The sequence below is a fragment of the Sinohyriopsis cumingii genome, chromosome 7 (assembly GCF_028554795.1).
Source record: "Sinohyriopsis cumingii isolate HCF-2022 chromosome 7, ASM2855479v2, whole genome shotgun sequence".
In the NCBI taxonomy this organism is placed as follows: Eukaryota; Metazoa; Mollusca; class Bivalvia; order Unionida; family Unionidae; genus Sinohyriopsis; species Sinohyriopsis cumingii.
In genome coordinates, this window is record NC_142967.1 from 128,708,997 (window position 1) to 128,736,555 (window position 27,559).

The 27,559-nt window shown below is 35.6% G+C and overlaps 2 protein-coding genes, 1 long non-coding RNA gene and 1 pseudogene across 3 annotated transcripts in view; 3 read left to right on the forward strand and 1 right to left on the reverse strand.

The window, feature by feature from the left end:
- The window catches only part of LOC149796100 (uncharacterized), a 206,159-nt gene that overhangs the window by 78,252 nt on the left and 100,348 nt on the right, over positions 1 to 27,559 (forward strand). The window lies entirely within an intron of this gene.
- On the forward strand, positions 4,625 to 6,801 carry LOC149796101 (uncharacterized). The gene is made up of 3 exons (XM_089966023.1): positions 4,625 to 4,974; positions 6,023 to 6,257; positions 6,612 to 6,801. Exons 1-3 carry the CDS (start codon positions 4,676 to 4,678, stop codon positions 6,777 to 6,779), a joined length of 702 nt encoding a protein of 233 aa, XP_089822149.1. The 5' UTR covers positions 4,625 to 4,675; the 3' UTR covers positions 6,780 to 6,801.
- On the forward strand, positions 6,957 to 8,598 carry LOC149796102 (uncharacterized; annotated as a pseudogene).
- LOC149796103 (uncharacterized) lies at positions 7,411 to 27,028 on the reverse strand. Its single transcript, XR_016422494.1, has 3 exons — positions 26,674 to 27,028; positions 8,649 to 8,707; positions 7,411 to 7,826 (listed from the first exon to the last, which is right to left on the reverse strand). It is a non-coding gene; the product is annotated as an uncharacterized LOC149796103 (long non-coding RNA).

Consider the following 27,559-nt stretch of genomic DNA (forward strand, 5'->3'; position numbering starts at 1 on the left):
AATGTGTAGCAATTCGTCATCTATCGAGTATTTTATATAAAATTGCTTTATACCAATACTTTGGACAGAGAGGATAAAATTTGATATACTTATTCATCATCGCTAGAAGATGTGTCACATACCATACTGGAGACGCCCTCTTCAATGCACGGTCATCATCGTCACAATAGGGTGTGTCAGATTAGAGGTCATATCTTGAAATTCAAGGTCACGCCTTTTTGTTGCAAATATCTCATTAAACATTTCCTTCTGCTGTCAAACTTTTCAGCCGGTCTAGATTGACGGCTGAAACTTTATATACTAATTCATCATCGCTAGAAAGTTGTCTTATATTACAAATTGGTGGTCAATGTCATTCTCAAGGTCATGTTGATATATTTTGAATTTTACCTTTACATTTTCCTTCCACTTCGTAATTTTAAAGCCATTTGAGATGAAAGAATGATCAATATGATAACTATATATCATCACTAAAACACGTGTCGCATCAGGTTTTAATTACATTTACCTTTATGATATATAGATTTACAGCCATTTGACATAAATGGATCAAGCTTAGTATATGTACATAATGTCAATAGATTTGTTGCCTTGCATGTTTGGGGTGTCATTCCAATCGTCTTCATGACAGGTGAGTATTTTAACGTTTCCTTTGTTTTCCTTTATCTCATAAAAGCTGTGTGAAGTAGAGATCAATCATGCTGTGTCTTTTTAATTTTATGGCATCTCGTGTATCACAAAAAAGCTGTATATTCCAAACCATTGAGCAACTGTGGTACCCAATTTATTCACTTTTCTTCAAGACAAGAACCATATGAGATGGGATAATACAATTAGATAATTTTTGACGTCTGCCCAGTAACTTTACAGCATGTATTAGAGATTATACAGTTTTCATGACTGTGAACTTTTTTAAAATCTCATTTGGAACCAATGCAGGTAATATTCCCCCCAGAAGAGATTGTCATAAATGGACTTGAACTGATGATTGTCTTGGGGTCAAAACATATAACGTGTTGTTTTAAGATTAATGTGAAAAAATTTATGCGGTCGGTTGGAATAAGATTATAATTTACTGACGTTGCCCACTCATTGTATTTCTAGTGAACCACTGTTGCAAAACCTAATTTTTTCCTTTGGTAAAAGATCATGTCAGTTTTACTTAGCATTACGATGTTCGAAATATTGCACGTATATATTAATAATTTTCACTGGTGTGATATAACTTGTCGTAAATTTGAAGCTGACAACAATATGAGAACAGCACGCAAAGGTATATATAACTGAGGTAACAGGGGATAGTTTCGTAAATTGGCCCCTCTCTAAATTCCTAATTTTAGACTATCAGGTGAAATTATAATCTATTATTGTTTCATATTTAAATCTCGGATATATTTGTCTACTAGTTCTTCAAACTGGGATGAGGCATGTTACATTGGTTTCAGTAAAAGGTCTGTGTGATCATCCATATGTGCATGTATTACTTCAAAAAGAGATATTTAACATACAGAAATTACTTAAAGTTCCTCTAAAAGGCACACAATTTATAACTAAGATAAGCTAGTAATAAGCCATTTAAGTAAACAATTATGAAGTTTCGAAACATTTCGAAACATTAGGTGCATAAAATTGGTGAGGCAGAAAATCAAAAGGAGTTATCAGCATTTATCAGTGTGGTAGAGGCCTAAGCGATCAAATCAGAAGTATAATATATCAAAACATTGTTTGGAAATATAAAATTGGTGAACATAATTACTCTATGAAAGGCAAAGTGTCTGCAACCTATATATCTGTTTAGATGGATAATAACCAATGTGAAAAACACCCAACTCAACATAGTGAAATCAATACATTTTACTCTACTCTCCCTTCATGGCAACAGTAATCATATCTGAAATTGTGTTTGATTTACGTCTGGACATCTTTCTGATCGTTACATATAGATGGTCACTTTGACCTTTGGCCAATCAATGCATAATAAAACAACGATGATATTGTTCAATCTTAAATTGAAGAAAGGTAAATGGTGATAGCAAACAATGTAAGTCTTCATTGCAGAGATTTATTTTAATATTTTTTTTCTGATTTTCTCAAATGAAGCTGTCATTCTATGATTGAAATATATTTTCATCCAAAATATTCACTGAATAAAAATGGTGGAACCGAAAATCATGCGGGGTCATCAGGATTACGCAAAGTGGAAGAGACCTAAGTGATCACTTTCTCAAGCATAACATTTCAAAATACAGGTAAGAAATATTGATTCGGTGATTATGATTGCTCTGTGAAAGGTGAGCTATATATCTGATTTCAAAGATATTAACCAAAATATACCACGTACCATCCAACAAAACGAAATCCACATTTCTTAAGCCACCGTCCATGGTAACATTTTTCATATCTGAAAGATCGATTAATTTCCCACTGAAAATCTTACAAGTAACAGGTAGACAAGTATTTATTTTGATTGTTATCAACAAATTGAACCAGAATTTTGCATCTATAGTAACTTAATTGTACATGCAAATTGGTCCCACTATAAGGCTATTGTTCTATATATATACCCTTGTCTGTGTATAGTTCTGCTTTTCAAAGATTGCATTAGTGAATATCAAAGTTGATTGGAAGACCATGCATATCAACATCAGCAATGACACTTTTTAGGAAATGACTAAGTATCTGAGCGTCATTTCAGAAAAGCAGTAAAAAATATTAAAGTAAATCTCTACCGTCAAGAGTTTCATTGTTTGCAATTACTATTTAAATGTGGAATATATTGTCATCCTTGTCACCTTATGCATTAAGTGAGTAAAGCGTCAAAGTGAGCATTATATGTGCATCCTTTGACTATATTGAGTGGGGTGTTTTACACGTCGGTTAATATTTATGCAACCAATGTATATATTTTAAACAGTTATCCGGTCATGGAGTATATTGCCTGTTATAGATTTGGTCAGAAAGGTTTTAACAACCATGTTTTATACTTATGATCGCTTCCTACTTTGAATCCCACCAATTTCATTCATGTGTATATACTAAGGCTTATGTCTGCGTGACTTTGTCTTTCAAATTACATTTTAATCTCCTTTTAAGGCTCAATACAAAAACATATTGATGGTTAGATCGACATATTACTTATACAATGCATGATGTCACGAAGATGATACTATATTTCAGTGTTCAATGATAGAGATAAATGATGATAGTAAGCAAGGTAAATCTTGACTGCAAATATTTATTTTAGTATTTTCCTTGATTTTCGAAAATGAATCTCAGTTACTTAATAATGTCAAAACGTTTGAAGATGTTCCATACATATACCGAGATAAATTAAATTTTCCTCTTTTTTGATACCATAATTGCAAATTTCATTGAGGATATAAGTGTAAATTAGCTTTTCCTTCTTAATCCGATTTTTTGTTTTGATCGTATGCCATTTTAGTTCAACTAATAACTACTTCCTTTACAGAGGGGCCCCGAGTAGCCGAGTGGTCTAAAGCGCTCTCCGTTACGGATCATCTCTGCCATCTCACCTCTGTCTGCGTGTGTTCGAGTCTCGGATTCGGCCAATCTGAGTATGTGAGAAAGCTTGCCAGTAGCTTCTCGTGGGTCGGTGGTTCTTTCAGGGGTTTTCCCGGGTTCTTCCTCCACCATTAATAATGGCCGCCATGTATAGCCTGTCGTGTGCTGAAAAATGGCGTTAAACCCTTAACAACAACTTTACAGCCTCGTTTTTTCATGTGGCATATAGGGACATTACATCCTTATTTTGAAAATTAAACAGATCGTAGTAAATATGACAAGCATTCAGAAACGTATCCTGGATCTGCCGTGGTTCGTGCCCTTAGCGTGAATTGTAATGCTTATATTTTAATATTGTTTGAAACTATTAAACTCGGCAAAGAAAGTGTTCATGTATATCTGCTTAATTTATTCATAGTTGAAAAATGTTTACAAACTCTCAAAATTCTTTGCAAGCTAACGTTTTTACAAATGTATCGAGATTTGATTATTTTCTGAAGTATGTTCATGGTTCGTACCCCTGAAATAAATGTCAAGTGACGAAAGATTGGAATTTGATAATTAGTCTAATATGTATAATTCGATCGTTTATGATGTTCTGTAATGCATTTCATTTCTTTTATACGCGTATGAACTGCAATAAAACAATGATGACAAAAATATCAAAGATAAAAATAGGATGCATATTTAAAAAAATCTTATTGTCAAATTTTAGTTAAAATTACCATATTGAAACATGTGGTGAGTTTTTATAAGATGCTTTCAATGTTATTAAATAAGTAAGGTTTTCCGTTATATTTAGATATTTCAGTGAAAATTCATTTTGTATAGTTATCAATTAGATTATTTTTTCCTAACGTGGTATAGCAAGTGCATGTTATATTAACCAAGTTTTTGCATCGCATTTGCCGACACAAAATATCTTTTTTGGATTTCCCGCTAATAAAGAGGTCCGGTAAATCAACATGTGAGCAGCGGCCCTGACTTGAACAGCTAACATTCGCACAGGGCCACAAACATGAGGCAAAATGGCATTAGTTAAATTGGACATTTCTATTGTCCTTTCTTTAATTTGAATGCATAGATCCGAAATGACTAGTTAAGCTCCGCCCCCATAGAGACTGTTACTACGAACCCCAAGCTTCCCATTAAAATGGCTGAATCATCACAGAATACAGGCACTATGTCAGATTCTCTCTCGCGTATTCCCGATAATACTTCACTTAAATACCTTCCTAATCAAAAGAAACTTTACAGTAAAGTGTTGCAGAAGGGTTTGAACTACTTTACGCAAGGATATATACACGAGATCAAAGTTTTGGAGTTTGACAGTAAGATTCGCGTAGAAACCAGATGCTGGGCATCTACGAAGAAGAACCAGCCTTCGCATCGTCTGCACATCGAAATTATTGAGAAAAAGTGTGAAGATGCATACTGTTCATGTAAAGCGGGGTAAGATTTAATGTTTTGTATTTTTTTTATGAACTATTTTTAATGTCTTAACTTTTAATACCCTGAAGTAATGGCAACTGTTATAAGTCATACAGGTCATGTAGGTGTTCGGTACCGACTATTTAAGTAATGTGTGTTATTGTTTACAATTTGATTGCACATACTTTAAAATGGCAAGTATTCACTTTATTTGGATCCTCATTCAACCATATTTCTTTAGAATGTCATCATATACACACTGTTCGAGAAGTACATACGGCAAAAACAAATGTTAAATTACTTAAATGGATATATTTGGATAAGGTCAACCTAAATGTGTTAGCGTGCTGTAATCTCACAATGAAAGCTGCAGCTGTTGAAAATAAAAATCGTAGTATCATGTTAGCTGTTGATTTCACCAAAGGTCCTTTTCTCTTGACCCAGTTTATGACCTGGCCACCTTTGTAAATGTCCACAGTGATCAATAATTTTAGTCAGGGGTCATCCATATGACGTCACGTAATTTGGGCGGATGTTTTGTACCTCGGCCCCGTGATAATAACTCAGCACCCTCGTTAGATGTCACAAAGCTTTGACACTTCCAACCAATAAAAATTGTCAAAATTAAAATTGGTTTGAAATCCTGTTACATTAGAAAAACAACACGACACTGCATTTTAAATTATTTATCTTGTAGATGGCGCTGGTGTTGGTTTTGTGACATCACATTTTTTAAATACCCCAACTCGCATCATCATACTTATTTGATTCCACTCGGTGTACAACGTCATGTTGGATGGACTCTGGAAACTTTTGGATGACAATGGTGCAATGTCTTCATTGAATAGACTTTGCATAAATTATATTACTATTTATTTTTAGAAAAATTAATATTTATTTTTGTAACTTTGACACATGTTGCTTGGAAATCTAATAAATAATATATAAACACTTCCTCTGGCATTTCACTGAGTGGTGTAAGCAGTATGTTTCAGATATATGCACCAATAGCATTTATTTTACTAATTAATGTGTATGACATCTGAAAAATATATATGTATTGTTGCAGGGTCAGTGGGCATTGCTCCCATGTAGTTTGGCTAATTAAGTCCCTACAGGGTTTCAAACTACTTAACTTCACCACTGTTACTGACCAGTTGAGCTGCACAAGCATACGTCAGCAATGGCATGTGCCAAAGGGATCAAAAATAAAACCAGTGCCACTTAACCATGATGTGGTTGCTAGACCGACAGAGAGTAGGAAAAGGAAGCCAGTGGTGTGCCAGACAGATATAAACAAAAAAGTATGAATTTAAAATACAAATAATTTACCAACAGAAATACTTGTTTAAAATCTGGCTGTTGATGGAACATAGAGTTAACTATTTATTACTTCCAGATTAAAATAAACACAGCAAAAAATATAGCTTAATACTATTTTTATTCATTATGCTGATACAACATACTTGAATTGATACATAATAGAAACTTAATCATGTAAATCTACAATATAATGTCATCAAATTGAACAAGTAATAAGGTGTGCATTGAAAATATGTGCAAAAATTATAGATGCCTAAATTAGGCACTGACATGAAGTAAACACAGAAACAACATTTTTTAACACGATTATTTCATTACATTTCTTCCACATTTAGGAAGAAAAGGACATGTCTCATCTCTCTAGTCTGAAGGGAACACCCCTAGAGTTCAGAATTGCATCAAACATTCCTAAAGTATCAACACGTCTAGGAGATGTGCAGATCGGGTCAATATTATCGTATCAGGTACTATCCAATCATAGTATATTCAGTGTTCATCCTTAACAAAAACATCTTGAAAAAGTGTTAGAAGACAACACACTGTCCATATTTTGTTGGCCTTTTGAAACAAAAATGTAGGAATACAATGTGATAAAAGTTTGTACGTTTTAACTTTACATATGAGACATTCTATATGTACCTTATGTTTGGCAATTTTGTTAGTCAAAAGTGTCACAGAAGATGTCATTTGCCTACTTGCCGATGCAAATGGTGGAATGTTTATTTTCAAACCAAGTTTATTTATTTCTTTTGCAATGTTAAAACCTTTGCCATTATGGCATCTCCTTCTTTAATATAACCAATTGATTTTAGTGTTTTAAGCATATCATAAAAACCAGATTGTTCTGTGATAGATTTATCTGAAATTGATCCTGTAAATAATTCTGAAACAAACATTACACAACCATTAGGATCACAACCTATCAAACCCTATAGAGTTGTTGCAGATTTATAATCACTATATAACTGGCTCTGTAGGCAAAAAGTGCACTTGGAATTTGAGTTTCAATTTCAGTTCCATCTATAATAATAATGGTAGTGGGAAAATCTTTCCTATATTCAGATGGCATGTTTTTTATTATAGTATCTCTATGTGGCCAATTGTAAGCTGGCCAAGTTTTAAATACATAAGATCGAGCCACGTGTTAAACACAACACTAGCTGACTGTGTTGAGAGTCCAAATCTTTTAAACCAAAACCATGCCTAAGCCTACATATTGTTAAAAACAGTCCATCTTTGTATCCCTTCGTCCTGGTCCATATTTTACTAGACACTCAATAGGGGCTAGAAAGGCCAATAAAGCTAAGCATCTTATGTATTTGATTCCTGTATAGTATTTAAACAAATGTTTCAATGTGTTTTCTTTGTACTTCACAACTGCTACACTCAATGTTTGTTTCTTGGCAATTATTTTCTTCAGATGTTGAATTTCTTTATCTTGTGATGACACTTTAAGTTGAAGCTCTTGTATCTTTCTTGAACTATTTGACAATTTGAGCCTTAGATGCTGATTCTCAGCTGTAACTGCTACATATCCATTGCTGATATCCCTGAAAAAATAAGAAAAGTATTTATTTTCTTCATTTCAGACAAAGTACATGAGAGAAACTACACAAATAACTCAGGACTGGTAATACATCTGTGACAAGGGCTTCTCCAGTCTGTTTACCAAATGAGTTAAACCACTCCATGAGAACACAAAGTGCATAAATCCATGTGACACTGAGGTACAGACAAGAAATCAGGCCTTATGGGATCACTGGTTTAATGAGACGAAAGACAGACTTACAGCATCTAATTTTGGAAAAGTAATATCAAGGAAATCTAAACCCAGTGAAAAGTTTATTAACAGTTTATTTTCAAAAAATGATATGAAAGCCAAAGCTCTTGAATATGGTAAAAGACACTAGAAAACTGCTAAAGAAAAGTATCTTGAATTGTATCCTTCTAGGCATTTCCATGAGTGTGGCTTTGTGGTTAAAAATGACTTTTCATTTTTGGGTGCCTCGCCTGATGGGAAACTATGTGACAATAGAGTACGTGGAATTGTGGAAATTAAATGCCCCTTCTCTGCTAGAAACATGACTATTGAAAAGGCATGCAATGATATACCAGATTTCTATTTACAGAAGAATGAGCATGTATCATTAAAGAAAACACACAGTTACTATGCACAGATTCAAGGCCAACTCATGGTTACAGGTTGTGAATTTTGTGAATTCATTGTGTAGACACAGGAGGATATGTATGTGGAAAGAATTAAACCAGACATTCCATTTATGACTTCAATGTTACAAAAGTTTAGCTGAATTTTACAGAGATTATGCAATTCCACATCTGCAATCCTCAGAATAAGTGACTAAAATACTTACATGGGTGTTTAGTCTGTGTAGACACCCCTTCCTCACAATTCATATCTGGACTGTTCAATCTGTAAGAAATAAATACTTATGCACAATGATGCTAGTCAACAAGTAGTTTTCATATATTGATTGTGAAGTATAAGCAATATAAATGAAACACTTTTCAAGGAGTATTAGTTCATTAACTTGCTACCTTTGCATAAGCAGCAGAGAGGGTGAACAGACCACTTAAGGGAGTGGTCACCCTTGTGTTTGGACCAAAGAAAATAGTGACCACTCATAGAGGTCAATACCACGTCTACGATTATTGTTTGTCCCAAACAGAATTGTAGACGCCCCCTCTCTGCTGCTATCCATGTTGTAAAAGAAATTTTAAGTTTGATGAATATTTTTCTTTTCATCTGAATCATGGGAATCTTCATCTGTTTCATCTTCATCTGAATCTTCGGAATTTGTTCTATGTTTCAAGTAATATTCAAGTTCTGATGGTGGTTTTTCTATTTTTGGATTTATGTTCTTTCTTTTTCTGTAATAGTTCATCAAACTTCTGTATCGATCTCCACCGCAATTTTTGCAAATCTGATATAATCCTCTAACGCCGTTGTTACATCCAACACAACTTCGTGGACCAGCATGAGAATTTTTCTTTATAAGATAATTATGTTTCTTGCAATATTCTCCACGGCACCTTTTGTTGCATTTATCTGTTGTTCCTTGACGCAGCCACGCACAGTTGTTCATTATATTAATGATATCTGTTTAATTAAATTTAATTTTATCATCACCCCTGTTACCCAAATATTTTATCAAGACCCACACGATATCTTGTTCTTGGATCATGTAAATTTATTGTTATAAATCCATGTGGGGTAGCTTGCGCTCGTGAGAAGAAATTTTTGAATTTAATTATATCCATGTCACCACCACACCAAGTTTGATGAATATTTCTAAGTGTGTGTGTGTCTACGCCATTAAACACAACTAAAATGTTGCAGTTGTCTCTGATCACCTTCGGAATTTGTGTATATCGTTGAGTAACATAGATTACGTCTGTATTTTTATGTCTACCTCGGGGAAAATATTCTGGCTGGATTTGATTGTTTATCTAGCATCACATCGTCATATACAACTAAATTATTAATAAATCCGTCTATGGAATCTACGGATGGTGCTTCATTAATATCGATTATAAACTCTATAACATCATTATCTTCATCCAGTAATCGCGCGTTTTCATTGAAATCTTTAAGTACATCATAACATCGTTGATCATCAACGGATGGTGCTACTAAATATAATTTATCCCATTTCAACCATCTCATTATCAGATTAAGTAATAACTGCGTCTTACCCGATCCAGATGGTCCTATGATAATCATTCTGATGGAATTTGGTAACGCAGGGTGGTGTTTAACTGGCTCTCGCTGCCGAGCTGCTGAGAAATCAATTATATCCATATATGTTATAACATGAATCTATATTGTTTACGCTGTAAAGTTAAAACTCCAACTACTGATTTAGCTACGGTTATAACAAAAAACAAAAAAATAGCGTACGGTGGAAAATGTTCTATATGCGGTAGAAAGAAATTTTCGTTTTTACCTAATAGGCGCGGTGGTGATATTGCTAATTTGATGTCAAAGTTTCCAGGTGCTCCATGGGCTAAATACAGCGGGGAAAAACATCTACCAGGATATAATTATTGCGGTCCTGGTACTCGACTCGATATCAGGCTCGATAATCAGGATCAACCAAAACCAGGCGAGGAACCAATAAACGCTATTGATCGAGCTTGTCATGCTCATGATGTAGCTTATAAAAGTCAAAATCTACAACATAGGCATATTGCAGATGTGAAATTAATTCATGCATTCAATTCTATAAAAAATAAAAATATTAGAGAATCATTAGCTAATTGGTTAGTAAGATCCTCGATGAAAGGTAAATTAGCGCTAGGGGCTGGTAATTAATAATGGAATTAATTTATTATTCACCAGTTGGATACTGGAGAGCCAAAGCAGCAATTGGTAAACTCGCTGATGCAGCAGCGGTTAAACATTCTACTGCTAAAGCGTGGTTATCCAAACAAGCAATATGGCAAATTTATCTACCACGTCCTAAACGAATTCAGTACGCGTATTTCGATGTCAGTGTTCCTAATGAAGTTCATCAAGCTGATATTCTGTTTTTACCGCATGATACTGTGCGTAGAAAAACGTACAAATACGTGCTAACCGTAGTTGATGTTGCAAGTAGATATAAAGAAGCAGAGCCGCTATCAGCGAAAACATCATCTGAAGTAGCCGATGCGTTTGAACGAATTTATCAACGAGGACTCGGACCACAAGGTGGTCTGCGATGGCCACAGCTACTACAGGTTGATCCTGGTAAGGAATTTCTTGGTCCAGTATCATCGCTGATGAAACGACATAATACCAAAATACGACGAGGTCATACTGCAATTCATCGTGATCAAGCAATTGTTGAGCGATTTAATCGAACACTTGCCGAGCGGTTATTTGGATATCAATACGCGAGGGAATTTATTCAGGATAAAAGATCTCGCGAATGGGTTGCAAGATTACCAAGCGTGATAGCTGCATTAAATAATGAGATCACACGAACAACCAACATGAAACCCATTAATGCAATTACAAAAAAAAATATACCAACACAACGAAAAGATGTTGAAAAACAAAAAATATTAGGTGATGTTACAGTCAGATATTTATATGAGCCTGGTGAACTTGAAGGTGGTAAAGCGAGAGCAACTGATCCTATTTGGAGTGTTACCACACACAAAATATCTACCGTGACAAGATCCACTGGGAGAAACGCAGGCGTTTCCAGACCTGCAATCTACAGATTAGATTCGGCCGCTCCTCAACGTGGATTTACACGTGAACAACTACAAATAATTCCCGCGGATACACAACTACCATCAAAATCACTTCAGTGATTTCGATCACTTAACTAGCACTGGTGCCTGCACCCCGACGTCGATTACACTCAAGACAGGTTAACATGGTATTTTCTCGTGTATGACCGCGACTATTATCTTTTCTATCTACGGTGAATTGTCTTGAATCATTACTCGAATATCGCCATAACATTATACAATTACAACTGGCGCAATGATTATTCTGCTGCTGTTTTAACTCAATAATAAATTCAACATCAAGATCAAAGTCGCGTTTATTTTTTTTATCAGATTGTTTGTATCCGATTAATTTTTTTCTTATTATATCATCATCGATGATGTTAAATTTATCAACGATTTCAGGAATTATAATTCTACGTAATTGAGATATATTTCTGACCCTCGATACCGCTAAATAAACTAAATTTTACCACTCGATGCGATCGTCTACAATCCAGACTCGTGTATCAGAAATAGTTAATCCCTGAGACGAGTGGATCGTCATAGCGTATCCCAACACCCATGGAGATTTGTCAGCGTGTATTGCATCTTCGACCACACTGATATCAACGGCGACAATATCATTTAATACGAGATTCTGTTTCCTTGACTCTGTCATGGGTCCTGGAATATCGACATTAATATTCTGTTTTCGTGTATCTGATGGTCTATAACACAACGGTACGGGTAATTCTGAATATTTTTCTTTATGTAGTTGAAATAACTGCTGTTGTAAAGCGTCTCTGATTATTTTTCTACTTGCAACGATCAAATCGGTGGGTCTCCATAAATTCAAAAAATCACTCATTGATGTCTCTGAGATCACTCCACGTATTATTTCACACTGAATTTTGTTTGATTGTAATCTGATTAATTTTTTAAATTCCTTCAAATTTGCATCAAGAGCTCTATGATCATCATCTATTTCTTCGTAATAATCAACGAAATTTTTTAACCAATCATGTGGAGATGGTCCAACAAAAGGCGGCGGTTGACCATGATCGCCACACATTATTATAGCGGTATTTTTCGTCAACAACCAATCAAGAAACTTTTTTAATGTATCCAATGAGACCGTGCATATCTCATCCCAAATAATTATTTTAGGTATATATTTTTCTCCCATCCGTTCAGGAGTCCATGTATCTCCGCGCCACCGAAAGAAACTATCATACGTACACGATTGTACTTGCCGCTGTTTCATCTCACGTGCAAGTCTATGTGTGGGTGTCAGCACGATTATATCTGAATTTCTAAAAACATTAATCGTTCGAGTTGTTTTGCCGCATCCACCAGGTCCATTGAGATATACTGTCTTATATCTGGTTATTGGATCACTCAACGATGGTGCTTTCGACATTTCTGATATTTTATTACCCTTACGATAAAAATCTCTCATTGGAACATCTGCTGATTCTGCATAATTGTGTAATAGTTCCTTTTTTATTCTCCACGAACCCCATCGTTCATCATTACTTGTAAATTTCATAACAGGTTCTAAATATTTACTTAAAATATAAAACGAATCTGTTGCGACTCTGACTGCGGTCTCAGGAAATCTATTAATCATCGATAATAAATTTATAGAAACATAAGCCAACATGGAAGATCTTAGATGAGTATATTGCGGGGAGACGTCATTTATGTAACTAACGATCGTACCTAATTTTGTTCCGTCGGATAAATAAACACTTTCTCGATTTACAAATATATTTTTCGCTGTTGTGTCAGCGATTATAAAATCGTACTCGGCATCATCTAAAATTAATCGTGCGTGATGTCTTTTATAATCATATGCACCACCTTGAGTAAATTTACCTATAATTTTTCTACCGAGATCTTTTGCGGTTTTGAGTTTATTAGGAATATCATCTTCGGAAACATCAGGATATTTTTCCTTAAACTCGCTGATAACTTCAGAATCTGACATGGGCAACCAAACTTTGGTCTGTGCATGATATGATATAATTGCCTCACTGACCACCAACGATGTCAGTATCATACAATCTAGCATATATCGTAACAAAACTATAGGTGCCCAACGTTTTTCACAAAAATGTCTACCAAACCAAACATAACAAATCTTGTGAAGATTTTCGTTAAACTCGAATGATTCAATACAGGCGAATCCAGTCAGATCAAAATCAGGTAATGGTCCATTAATTGCCACTCGCGTCATCTCGTTTGTTGGGTGACCAAATCTTTCAAAGTACACAGAACAATCTCCGTATCCCAGAAAACTTCCTGGATAACATGCAACCATATCAACCGAAATAACATCATTGTAATTATATTTGGTATTCCATAATCCGCCATGTCCATATTCGACGCAACTTGCGCGTACGTCCTCGAGTAAATCAAATCGTGTTGGTTTCCATGAATTTCTTTCTCTGGCGAAATGAGCCGCAACAGATGGAACGGTAAGACAATTAGTTAGTAATTTGTCAGTATTTTCCGCGTGCTTGCACTGTAAAAACATCGCGAGATTTTTCATCTCGTCATGGAGGGATTCTGTGCGATATATTTCACCGTTTGGTTTGACAAACTGATCAAATTCACCTTCCTCATTACTTTTAAATAACCATACCGATACAGGATCGGTTTTACTTATTTCGTTGATAAAATCAAACATACTATCTGCCCCAGAATTATCTGTGGGGTAAAATCTAACAGTTCGATCACGTGGAAATATTGTTACTGCGTTAGTCCATGCGTGCGCGTTATGATCAATAATATTTATTGGAGCTCCCTTCGATTTATATTTCGATTGGTACAGAATTTCTCCCGTTATTGTCGCTACGGTTATTGGAAATTTTAAAAATTTTCCTAACTCAGCAACATCTTTTATTGTAGCACCGGTATCCTTAACTGAATCAGCCCACGAGTTTATTTTTTCACGCCTTAAATCAGTTAATCCATTTCCACGCATCGCGTTTGTAAAGTGTTCTATTACTCGTTCGGCTACACAATTTAACCTTGAAAATTTCATCGGCGCTAGTTTATCAACGTTGGGTTTTTTATTTATCTCATAGATTCCATAAATAACCGATGTTACAGGATACGCTCGCTCATAATACGGTTTGTCAATACCCGTCAGTAGACCCGGTCTGGAATTTTTACTTAATATGACAGTTTTATTATTGCCAAGGACAGGATCATATTTGTCACGGATAATCCAACTACCTGTTTCTGTTAATACGATAAATTTTACTCTGAAGAAATATTTTTGATTCCCCTCGTATTCAGCGATGTAGTTAATGATAGTTGCCGCTCGCTTGTCGTTCATTGTGGCGTCCGTGACTTTGTCAAGGCGTATGATCTTGAACGTTGACCATGTATGAGATGCACCATCCGTGTAAAATTCTTTCTTGGCGTCGTGAATTTTCGAGATCAAACTTTTATTTTTCGGATCAACCAAATCTCGCACTGGCAAGTCAGAAGATAATCTGTCAAGGTTGAATTTATATTTAACAGGCCTAGTTTGGGATAATCTCTCAAACTCGTTCATATAATTAAAACAAATATTTAAAATAAAAAATATTATATATATATATATATATATATATATATATATATATATATATATATATATATATATATATATATATATATATATATATATATACAATGTCTCAATGCAGATGGTTGATGATCGGTTCGGTAAATCGATGCAACAAATCCTGCAGAAAGGAATTTTGTTGGATGCACTCACAAAACATACGACGAGGAAGTCTAGGACCAATATCATGTCTGCGGTGTGGTATTGGAGTGCGAGGAAAAACAGAATTATGTGGAAAGTGCGGCGGAAAACGGTTCAGAGAACTTAAAAGATATTATGACAAAAAAAATAATAGCGGTGAAAACGCTATAAAATCCGTGGAGGATTATATATCAAGATTTCAGACAAACAATGATTTAAACAAATAATATTATTATAATGGAGCAAAATATATTTGTCCCACATCCTGTCATAACAAACTATGAATCAAATATTAATGGTATCATCAGACACTGCAAGTTGAAGAGACAAGTTGGTTATATTACTAATGTTGGTTATCTAATGTTTACTGCTGGGAAGAGAAAACATTATCTATGTCATAGATTTACGTATGAATGTCATAATGGGATGATCAAAGACGGTCTTGTTATTGATCATATTGACGGGGATACTCAAAATAACTCCCTACACAACCTTCGAGTTGTCACTCGAAGCGTGAACTCTGCATGTGGTAATACAGGAAGATGTAAGACAATCGGAAAGAGAGCGGTAATTTCCACAAACACAGAAACTGGTGAAGAAATAATATTGCGTTCAATATCTTCTGCTGCGAAATATTTTGATATTCACCCGCAATCAGTACAAAGAGTGGCAGAAAATATATATAAAACCGCTTTCTCGACAAAATATAAACAGAAAATTACCTTTCAGTATCAATAATTATCATCACCACATTATTAACTATCATCACCACATTGAATTAATTTTTTTAATTTATGTCACAGTATGTCCTTCATACACTACTGAATTTTTGATTATATAAAAGGGAGATTACTTTGTAATATATAGTTTTCTTCGTAGATTTTTGATTTTTTATGATCGTAATTAGTCAGTTTAACTAATTACATCGTAATTAATTACTCGTAGAAGTATTATTTATGGTTTTTAAATATTTCCCATCATACAACATTACGAGAAATCATGATAATGTTATTGATCAGCAGGGAAGCTGTAATACAGGTACAGAACAGAAACCGTTGTCATGGTAATCGATCTGCAGGTGTGTTCATGCCACTGTTATTATTGATTCGCAGTCTGCTTAGGAAAAATGCTGTTTTATATTCAGAAACTGTTGTTATTCAGAAACCGCTGTTTTATATTCAGAAACTGTTATTATTCAGAAACCGCTGTTTTATATTCAGAAACTGTTGTTATAAATACAGAAACTGTTATTATTCAGAAACCGCTGTTTTAGTGTAAATATTGGTTCCTTAGCTATATATTAACTTCCGAAATATATGTTCGTAACAAGGTTTGATATCTCAATCAGTATGGTATTGGACTGTGACGCTCGCGGTCCAGGATCGAACCCCCATGGCTGACAATTTGTCGGTGGTGTGCGCATAATTGCGATTTTTATAATAATGGGGGAACCGCAAAACCCCCCGCTCAGCAAAATTCAACCACAATATTGACTTGTGGTTGATACATATTTTCGTATCACCCACTGGATTAATTATTGTGGGTGGGATTTTTGCTGAGCGTATATGTTTGTACTGTCCTTAGTTAAGTTATATGTTTGTGCCGTCCAATGCATAATCTGAGCTCGCTAATACACTCGATAGGGGCTCTTCATTCATTGTATATATCCATTTCATTGTACATATCCATTTCATTGTATATATCCATTTCCTTAGTTATATGTTATGTGTATATCCTCTAAACTTGTTAGATTGCGGTGGCAAGCTACGAGTTTAATGAGGATTGTGCCGTCCTTAGTTAGTTATATGTTATGTGTATATCCTCTAAACTTGGTAGATTGCGGTGGCAAGCTACGAGTTTAATGAGGATTGTGCCGTCCTTAGTTAGTTATATGTTATGTGTATATCCTCTAAACTTGGTAGATTGCGGTGGCAAGCTACGGGTTTAATGAGGATTGTGCCGTCCTCCCTCTTGGGCCTTCTAGACCGTTGTTTGGCGGGTTAGGGGCTCTCGTAGAGGGAATATTTGCCTAATGAACTTGGTAGATTGCGGTGGCAAGCTACGAGTTCTTGGTTGTGCTGTCCTTGAACTCGCTAAACACTCGATAGGGGTTCTAGGGATATTTTTTTTTAATTTTAAAGATTTATATATTATATAATGAACCATGAAAATATCAATGATGTAATTGTTGCTATTAAAAAATTGAAAAAAGATGGAATTAATATATCTGATGAACTTAATCCTGAAAAAATAGTTTCTGACTTTGAGATTTTACAAGAACGTAAAACCCAGGGAACACACACACTATCATCTGAATACAAGCTCATGAAGCGGATTCAGGCGGCAATGTTTCAGTCGCTAGCTACCGTAGAAGATGATCATGTGAAGGAGTTCGTTCCTCTCTCTGCCGCCGTAGAAAGAATTAAATCGTCATTATCCCACGAGTATGAGGCAAAGAAAACGATTAGTACCCGTATAAGACTATTAAGAAAAATTATGTTAGATCGTGAAACGATCCAGAGTAACTTCGTTACTGGTGAAACGATCCAAAGTAGTAATTCCGATGAAGATGACTGAGATCTTTGATCAGAAATATTATTTCTGAATTTGATGGGTTAGTTGGTACTTAGATTCATGCAATTTGCAATTTTGATGGGTGAGTTGGTACTCATATTTATTATTTATTTCTGAATTAATTTATTTATTTACTGAATTAATTTTGTTTTTTTTTACTGAAATTTAACAAAATTGTGCAAATTTCTTAATTCTGACTACCATTTACCCCATCAAATTTACAAAATTGTACAAATTTCTTAATTTTGACTACCATTTACCCCATCAAAATGAAGTATTTCTTAATTATTTCACAAAATACAACAAAATTGTACAAATTTCTTAATTTTGACTACCATTTACCCCATCAAATTTACAAAATTGTACAAATTTCTTAATTTTACAAATTATTTATTTACTGAATTAATTTATTTATTTACTGAATTAATTTGTTTTTTTACTGAAATTTAACAAAATTGTACAAATTTCTTAATTTTGACTACCATTTACCCCATCAAAAGCATAAAATTGTACAAATTTCTTAATTTGAGTACCATTTACCCCATCAAAAACATAAAATTGTACAAATTTCTTAATTTTGACTACCATTTACCCCATTAAAAACATAAAATTGTGCAAATTTCTTAATTTTACAAATTATTTATTTCTGAATTATTATTTTATTTCTGAATTATTATTTATTTATAACTCTGATGGGTGAGTTGGTACTCAGATTTATGTGAAATAATCAAATTTTCAGAAAAAAAATAAAACATTTTAAAAAAGATGAATTACCTCATCAGATATATTTATTCGACTTTGATGCAGGAGTGCGCCTGATCTCCGTTACAAATGATCTCGACGGAGTTCATCTAACTGTTCTTGTGTTAATAAGAAATCCTCGTTTCCGTGTTCATCAATGGCTAAATTGTGAAAACGCGCGTTTTCAAGTGTATAAAAACCCTCACGTGCTGGTAGATTACTGGATCTTTAAAATCAAAGATCTACGATAAAAGTCTTACGACTTTACATACTGATTTATTACAAGTTCTTCTCCACGTATGTCAATTACGCGATTAAGGTGGTCTGTGAGTTTAAAATTGATTCGTGTTAACATATTATTGTGACACCGCAAATACACAGGATTAGTTGGTTCTTGCACGATTAAACTTCCAGGGGGAACTTGTGGTGTGAACGTGTACAGGATGTATCCTTGTTGAGCTTGATTTGATCTTCCGAGATCTATTTGATAGCTGCCATCGATTACGTCACAAACCAGATTGACCGCGACCGTCGGTGTTATATTAACGATTCCCGGAGATATGTGTCTTCCGCCGCCATGTGGATCATTATCATATCTGAGAATAAACTCCGGTGGAGTTATTTTTTTCCATGCATCGGTTATTTTAGGAAAATTTTCATTGATAAGATCCTTGAGTGATTTTGTCAAGTCGTCGGTGGCAAATCCTGGTAGTATAAAATCTAATAAATCTGCTTCAGTTATTTTATAATGATCAAAATAGATTTGTCTAATAGTTTTACCCGTCTCAAGCAGAAGAGTGCTATCATCTATAATATCAATAAAATATCGATTAACGTATTTAAGATCTAATATAATTTGATTCAGATGTTGTATTTTTTCAATAATTTTTTCTTTCAGATTGTTATTAGGATATTCCAGGATATAATTTTTAAACAACTGTGTTAATGTCGTTAATGTATTTGTAAACTCGGCCTTAATTTCGTCGGATGTAATCCTGATATATTTTTCACTAATAGTTGAAGACGTCACATCAATAAGAATAAAATGAGGAAATGTTGGTTTAATAAGTTTTCCACCAGCAGCAGCAGCAACAGAATCTCTCCATGCTGGATACTGGCGAGAAAATCGATATCCTGGAACCGTTATAAGTTTTGCTTCGTCCGTGAGAAATTCATCTAACTTCGGTTCTGATGGTCCATGATATTCTGGCATAATATCAGGCCAGCCTAGTACGGATCTTATCGTGGACTGATAAATATCAACGGCATAATCAGGCCAGTTTATTTCAATCGTCGAGGACAGGGTCGGTTCATGAACATTAATTGATATTTTTGCTTCTTTTCCCGTTATTGATTTTATTCTACGTTGAAATTCCTCATTGATCTCTTCAATCTCGTAACTGCCAGTTGGTATTCCAACAACAACCCAGTCAGGTGTTCCATTGGGTTTGTTCTTGTCAGCAAATACAAGCAAATTATTTGCTGGTGTACCATTAAATGATTTTGATCTGATATTTGGCCAGCTGTAATATACTCGTAATTGCGCTAGTGCTATTTCTTTTACTGGAATTGCAGTAGGAAAATTAACACTAAATTCAGGATTAATTGAACTTACCGAGATCATCGTTATCTTTGGCGGAGTTGTGTTGGTCACAATCTGCTGGAGTAATTCTGTCATTATTGATACTTGTATCTTTAATACCGATACCTTCGTCGTATATTTTGGTTATCATTGAAAATTCGAAATCAGATATAATTCCATCACTGAGACTCGCTGATAACAACGAGGATAATTTCGAGTATGCTACCGTCGCTGTATGTAATTTTATTGTGTAATCGGATAATTTTTCATTCGTGCAAGTACATATTTTTTTTGTGATGATATTAAGCACACCTGCAATAGTTGTTGCTGCTGAAATACAAATAGTTACAGCTACTGGTGCCATCGTTGTCAACGCTGATAATATGACACCGGTTCCAGCAACAACAGCGGATACTGAATAAACAATCACATCAACGATAACCAATCGTCGTCGATATTTTTTTACTTTTACTGTATATTGATCAACTTGATCTTTTAGCGCAGCCTGCCATTCACGCGCTTGATTGTATCTGTATTGTGCACCGTCCATATATATTTTTATGCAGTAACCAATTGAGGTGTTTCAGCTACAAATTCCAAACACCACCAGAAGGATGTTGCGGTTAATTTCTTATCAGCTGCTTCCAGAATAAATATTTCCTCGGTTCCGCTATTTAATACAACAGATACAACCCCGGAAAACCTGTCGGTGGAATGACGCCATGGAAACGTTGTAAATATTTCAAATTTTGCAGCACTAAACACAGACAGCCTGTACACGCCAGTGACTGTTGCGGTATATTTGATAGTATTATTTTGCTGCGACCATGTTGCAAATCCCGATGATACCGTGCATACGATGTTTGTGATATGCCCGGGAGTTATTCCAGCTGCAATTTTAATCAAATTGGTTTTATTGATAATCTCAGGAATTCCCGCTACGATGTCTTGCTGTGTTCGTTTGATCGTGTCTAGGTCAGTTTTGATATCAGAAAGTTTCATGTTGATGACTGGAGGAGTGCCAAAGAACTTATCAATGGAATCATCGGTTTTTTGAAAATTTCTTCGAAGTCTTAAAAAACCGGTTACGTGAACATCATATTCGGCCCGTAACGTGGATAATTTACCGTCTACGGTGCCATAGTTGACGTCGACGTATTTTTTTGTTGCTGCGTCTTCGTCAGATGTTGGATCTCTTAAAACTACTATTTTATTTCCGTTCATGCTGAGTTCACCCATCATTGTGTCACCGGTGTTTCTCACGCGATTAGCAACACTTCTTGCAATTTCATCTCTGATGGTTTTAAGTGACATACTTGAATCTCTGATTCTACCACCGTCAGTAAACACGGGAATATTATCCGTAACTGCACCAAGTACTCGCCGGACTATATCATTCCATTTGATATTGCTGGTTTTTAGTTTACCATATCGATCCTGAAAAATAACAACTTCATCTGGGTCAACTCCAGCCAGGTTCATAATATCAGCGAGGTCATCCTTAGTCACATACTTCGACAGATCAACGTCGCCGGGCTTTTTCTTAACGCGTGAAGAAGATCTTCCGTAAATATCAACCATTATATAAAAATCTAAGATCTGTTTAAAACGCCTTACGCGCAACAAATCGGTTGCTTGTATAATCGTGCACGACTTTATGTGGCGGCCTGGATGATTTTGATATAGCGTCGAGTACATTAATTACTTCACGGCCGCATATTGGCGGATCTGTCATTGTTTGTGTGGGTAGCGTTGAATACCAAACTCTGGTTGTTGCGTGAAGTGGTGCGACATACTTGATAAATTCAACAGGTGGAGCTAACCCGTACGAATCAAAATAAATGATTCCACGTGGATCAACCGCGTATGATACCCAATGAGTACCGGGTCCGGAACGTTCGTCAAGATTAATAATACCTGTTTCGAGTTTGTTTGGTTGTTTCGGTAATTGATCTCGCATAAAAAACACCTCTAAAGGCAGATATTTTTAGTTGTTTAGCAGCATTAAGTAAATCAAAATTTGATGCTGGAACGTCTAACGAAGTGATCCTGGAAGCCTTAGGCCTCTCCCCCAACGAGATCCTGGCAATCTTAAGCCGCGTCCCTTTTTTTTGTATCCTTGCCCTGTTGCTTTCTTTAGTGCCATTCCAGCAGCTGTTCCAACAGCACCTAACGCGGCTGCTTTTGCTACGGCTGGAGCAGCTGCAGCTATTAATGCCGGAATGGCCGCAAGAAGTGGAAATATACCACCGGTTTTAAACATGTCTTTGATGGCGCTCGGGGAGAGATGGAATTGAACTCCAGTTTTTGATTCCAGAGCTTTATTGAAATATTTAATCTGATTATTTGTCAACGATAATTTGTTTGGACCACCACTAATCTGATCTCGTTTTAGTGATATTTTAATTCCGCATTTGTTGGCGGTTTTTGATTGAAGCTTTTTTACCTGACCGGGAGTCAGAGTAACATTAACATGACTATACGACATTTTTATATAAAATATATTTTTCTAAATAACACGATTAAATATTTTCCACCGGTGCATCAACGACCCTCATTCGACCACTACCACCTTCAAGTAACATGGCTTTGTCGCTAAGTACGACCGCGATCGCTCTGTAGAAGGCATCAGCACCTGGTGGGTTAGTAACATGAGCTCGAAAGTGTATATCAACAACAGATTGTTTGGATAAATCAAGATGTTCTAGTGAAAAATAATAAATCGGATATAGACCTGTAAAATCTAATTGTGATATTTGCAAACCGGTATCTATAGTTTGATCACGTCCCATGAATGACATCAAACGATGATATGCACGCGCTACATGATTTTGATCAAAATTTAACAATATATCCTCGGCTGGTTCTTGATGTCCATTTATCCGTAAGGAAACTTCACTAACTCCAAGGTTATCAAATATCATATGTGAAAGTTGTTGATCATTTATCCGGTCAATATTTTGCAGTGCAATACAAATATGTCGTGGTGCAGAAACACCCTGTTGTGATGCTATATGCCATGTAAATAAACCATTAATATTGCTTTGAGCAGCATCTGTGGTTACTGTTAACCATGATAGCAATGATTTACCGCCTTGATCCATAAAAGAAAGTAATTTTTGTTCCTCAGTAATAGATGGAGTCATTACTGGCATCCACAGTGAAAGTTTTGATATATTTACTTTACCATCAGCAACACCAGCACCTCGCCAGATTGCATCATTATCATCACCTTTTCTTACGAGCACAATTGTGTGTTTAGCTCCAAAGATGACTTTTCTAACATTTCTGCAAAATCCAAAGATATGAGATAATGGAATTGCACAGGATAAATTTCTATTATCTCCCGACAGAGCTGCTCGGCGTGTTGCAAATCCCAGGTTGTAAGTCGCATTAACGCTTCCTATAATATCAAAATCAGCACCTGGTCTGTCTGCGTGCTCAAAATCAATTGGTTGTGGATTAATTGCAGTATTTTGTGGTGTTCGTATTTTGGTATACTGAACATGATCAGCGTTGTTGGTAATATCCTTAGCAAACATCATTGTTGGACCAGCCGATCTTGTAAAGTCGTCAGAATATCTCGCTAGACCAATTATTGTTGTGGCAACATCAACATCCTTCTGAACTGATTCAATATTTTTTCCATCAATCATGTATGTGGCGCTATCAAACAACGCCATAATCCCGTTGTTGACAAAACCAACACGTAAATTAGCAGCATATGGCGTATTAGCTACAACATTCGTTACAAGTCTACCTTCTACTTCAATAAACGCTTCAGCGGGCAAGAAATATCTACTTGTATCATGAACCTGTAATTCGATTCTCCCCCGCTGATTTGGTAGTCTTGCGTCATAAGAATAAAATTGATAATCACGCACTGATTCATACTTAAGGACAGGTGCCTCCATATCAAATGCTGGGTCTGATTCGCGCCTGAACATTTTTATTATAGTTACCATTTTTCAAATGATGATCATCGTCGACGAAGACCGCTTCCTGCTATTAAATTTGCTGTTATATTTTTTTCCGCTTCTTCAGATATCGCCGCTAGTTTTTGATTTGCAGCCTGATTTATTATTTTACTTACGTCTGCGGGCATCACCTCAGTACTTGCCAGTTTCACCGGTGATTGTTGTTTTCGTCGCAATAATCGTGCTAGTCTTTCTTTGATCGCCGAGAACGCCTTACCAGCAACATTGACAATTGCACCAGGAGCTTTATCACGAACAATATCAATAGCCTTCATCGATAATTGTTTTGCTACAGGTGCTACTTTTGGAGCTATCCTTGTAAATAATCCCTGAATAACATCACCAAGTCCATTTCCGTAAATAACACTATAGATTGGTAATCGTGAGTTTACCGCTCTGACCTGTACAGGTTTGCGATGATTATTATGTATTATCATCTTATTTCTATTTACCATTTATCTAACAACTAGTCATCAACAAGTTCATCGATAAGTTCTCGGTAGACGCCGATATCCATGATGCCACCTTGAAATAGTCGCCGACAAATATCAGCTGCTTCATTAATTATTTCTGGTGAATTATTTCCAGCTCGTTTTCCTCCTATGAGAACTTCTAACCGTGACACGTCATTGATGATATTATCAGGACATAAACCAGATCCTGTTTTAGGTTCATCTTGAGGTGTTTTAAATACTGGTGGTTGCATTACCGGAGTAAGTACTTCAGTGGTGACCGGGGGTGAGTCACTTCCTTGAAATCCATGTGGTGAATCTATCGGTGTAAATGTTATATCCGGTGCAGAAATTTTACGTAAAGGTGAAGAAATTTTCTTCAAGGAGGGTGATTTAAGTGACTCTTTAGCCCTTTTAATTTCCGACTTCAACCTTTGCTGCGGCGAAGAAGATTGCTGTTGTTCTATTTGTTGCAGAGGTGGAGGAAGCTGATACTGGGAGAGCCCTCCCTGTTCTGGTTGTTTCGGTCTCTCTCTGTAAAGTCTTTTTATTTCTTCATTAAGTCTTTTGAACTCTGAACCTTTAGCTTGTTTTTTGTTGTAATATACGCGATATATCCATTTAATGAAATTATCATCACTTGTGTTTTCATTAAGGGGGTTTAAAAAATTAGATTTATCAGATATATTATCTAATATCATCTCAGGTAATTTCTCTCTTTCAGTATGTCTAATAGTATTAACAACTCCTTCGTTAAATCTTGCAATTAATTTTAAGTTTTCTCCTGCTGATTTGGATTTAGATGCAAGTTTTTTTCTCACATCGGCGACTTCAGTACGAAGTTCTCCAATACTTTCAAGTATTTCCTCACCAACAGGTGGAGGTTGAGCTGCAGCTATGTCAGTTGGAAGGTCTCGTAAAATCTTCTTTGCCTGTTTAGTTCTTCTTGCTATTTTTTCTGATACCGGAAGAAGATCTTCTTTGATGACAGTTGTAACTTTCTCAGTAGCTGCAGTGACGGGTTTAAATAGTTTTTTAGTTTCTTCTTCATACTCAACTTGTGCTTCTTGCTGCGCTTGTAGATTTTTTCTAAATGAGTCTCTGACAGGAAGAAATTTTTTAATTGCTTCTAATCGTTCTCGAGCTGTTCTTGCAGTATGAGATTCTGGATGTATCATTTTATTATAACATAATAATTTAATTAATATCAGCAGAAGAGGAGCAGCAGGGGGGGGGGCGTCTACAATTCTGTTTGGGACAAACAATAATCGTAGACGTGGTATTGACCTCTATGAGTGGTCACTATTTTTTTTGGTCCAAACACAAGGGTGACCACTCCCTTAAGTGGTCTGTTCACCCTCTCTGCTGCTGCATATTTACTTTAAGATTAATGTTGGAATTTATTTCCTCCAACAAAGTGCTGAAAAATATGTATATTTACAAAACAATGCATTATATGACAATCAAAAAAGCAAATTAAATTTGACATTTTATATTAATATCAGCAAAGAAACATTTTATATCTATATTTTAATTTAGATCTATGGACAATGTAGTCTGAAATAAAGAAGTTTTATTCTTATTCATGACCTAGTCATAAAACAAATATATGCTCCATTATACATGCACTGACAATAACCCAAGGTATTATCCTGTTGTTAATTCCTTCAGTACAAGATAAAAATATCGAGAGGGCTGGTTTGGGATAAATGTATACTTATAATTAAAGCACTAGCATTACAGGGTTACATGGATGCCCGAGTGGTCAAAGACTATCACCTTTACTGGTCACTGCCATCTCATCTACGTCCACATTGGTTCCGATTTTGGGCTCGGCCAACGTGGGTATGTAAAAAAGCTTTTAAGTTGCTTCCCGTGAGTCTCCAGTTCTTCCCGGGGTTTTCTTCCACGTGAACCTGCCCGCCATGAATAGCATATGACGTACTGAAAAAATGTAGTTAACCCATGATAACAATAATTACATAAACCAGCTTTACGAAATGTGTATTATATATTGTTTCTATTTAACATTACTTTCTAAAATACTACATATACGTAATTACCATAGTGAAATCTAAATTGTATTACCTTTGAGCAAACGGCCTTGTGTTGGTTTACTCTGGTGATATTAAGCTGTTCGTGCGGTCGACCACACGCTTTGATCCATCGTTTCACCTTTTCCAAATCACGTTTCGGAGTCGGAAAACGTATAAGACGGCCTCCTTCCAACGTTTCCGGATATCTCTCATCTGCATTGCATTTTCCCCATGCACATCGAAGCACCATTTTGTCAATATATCCCCAAAATCACGAAAGTCTGTAATGCAGCTTTATTCTGACCACACGTTTGTTTGTGGGTAAAACATGGCGGATGTTACCGTAGCACCGGACGCTCTTATCCGATTGGTCAATATCGGTGGATTTGATTGACAGGTCGGATCTATGCATTGTAGTACGAATTCTAATTTTATTTCGCTGAATATTTTTTAATCAGTACTTACTGACTTTGTCAACGAAAGGTAGTGACCCAGCTAATATCACCAGGATCTCAAAACAAGCGTCTGAAGTAGAGAAAAACATGATGCACGAAACAAGGACTGGCACGAAGTTAGGACGGTCGACGCTGTCGTTGAATATCCAAATATGGTAATGCAAGCCTTATTTGGAAAACGAATTACCGTGAGAATCTAGTGTTATCTGTCATAGCTGACATACGGTTAGCGTAACCTGATAAGGCTATTGGACATAGTACGGTTAGCGTAAACATACCAATATAATTTTTACCTGATACAAGTTTAAAGGGAGTCTACTGCATAATTGTTCAAAACAATTTTTTCGCTTTCTTTTTTGTTGTTTGAATATAAATGTCAAAAACATTTTAAATTAGGCTCATATTAAGTATAATAAGGCTGAAATCTCATTTAAAGACGGACATACTAAGACTGACAGAGGGCTTTCCTAGTCTAAAAATAGA

Excerpts from the sequence above, each read along its gene's own strand:
- LOC149796101 (XM_089966023.1), top strand. The coding sequence starts at position 4,676 with ATGGCTGAATCATCACAGAATACAGGCACTATGTCAGATTCTCTCTCG. Across the intron at positions 4,975-6,022 it reads TACTGTTCATGTAAAGCGGG|GGTCAGTGGGCATTGCTCCC; the intron begins GTAAGATTTAAT and ends GTATTGTTGCAG. Across the intron at positions 6,258-6,611 it reads AGACAGATATAAACAAAAAA|GAAGAAAAGGACATGTCTCA; the intron begins GTATGAATTTAA and ends TTCCACATTTAG.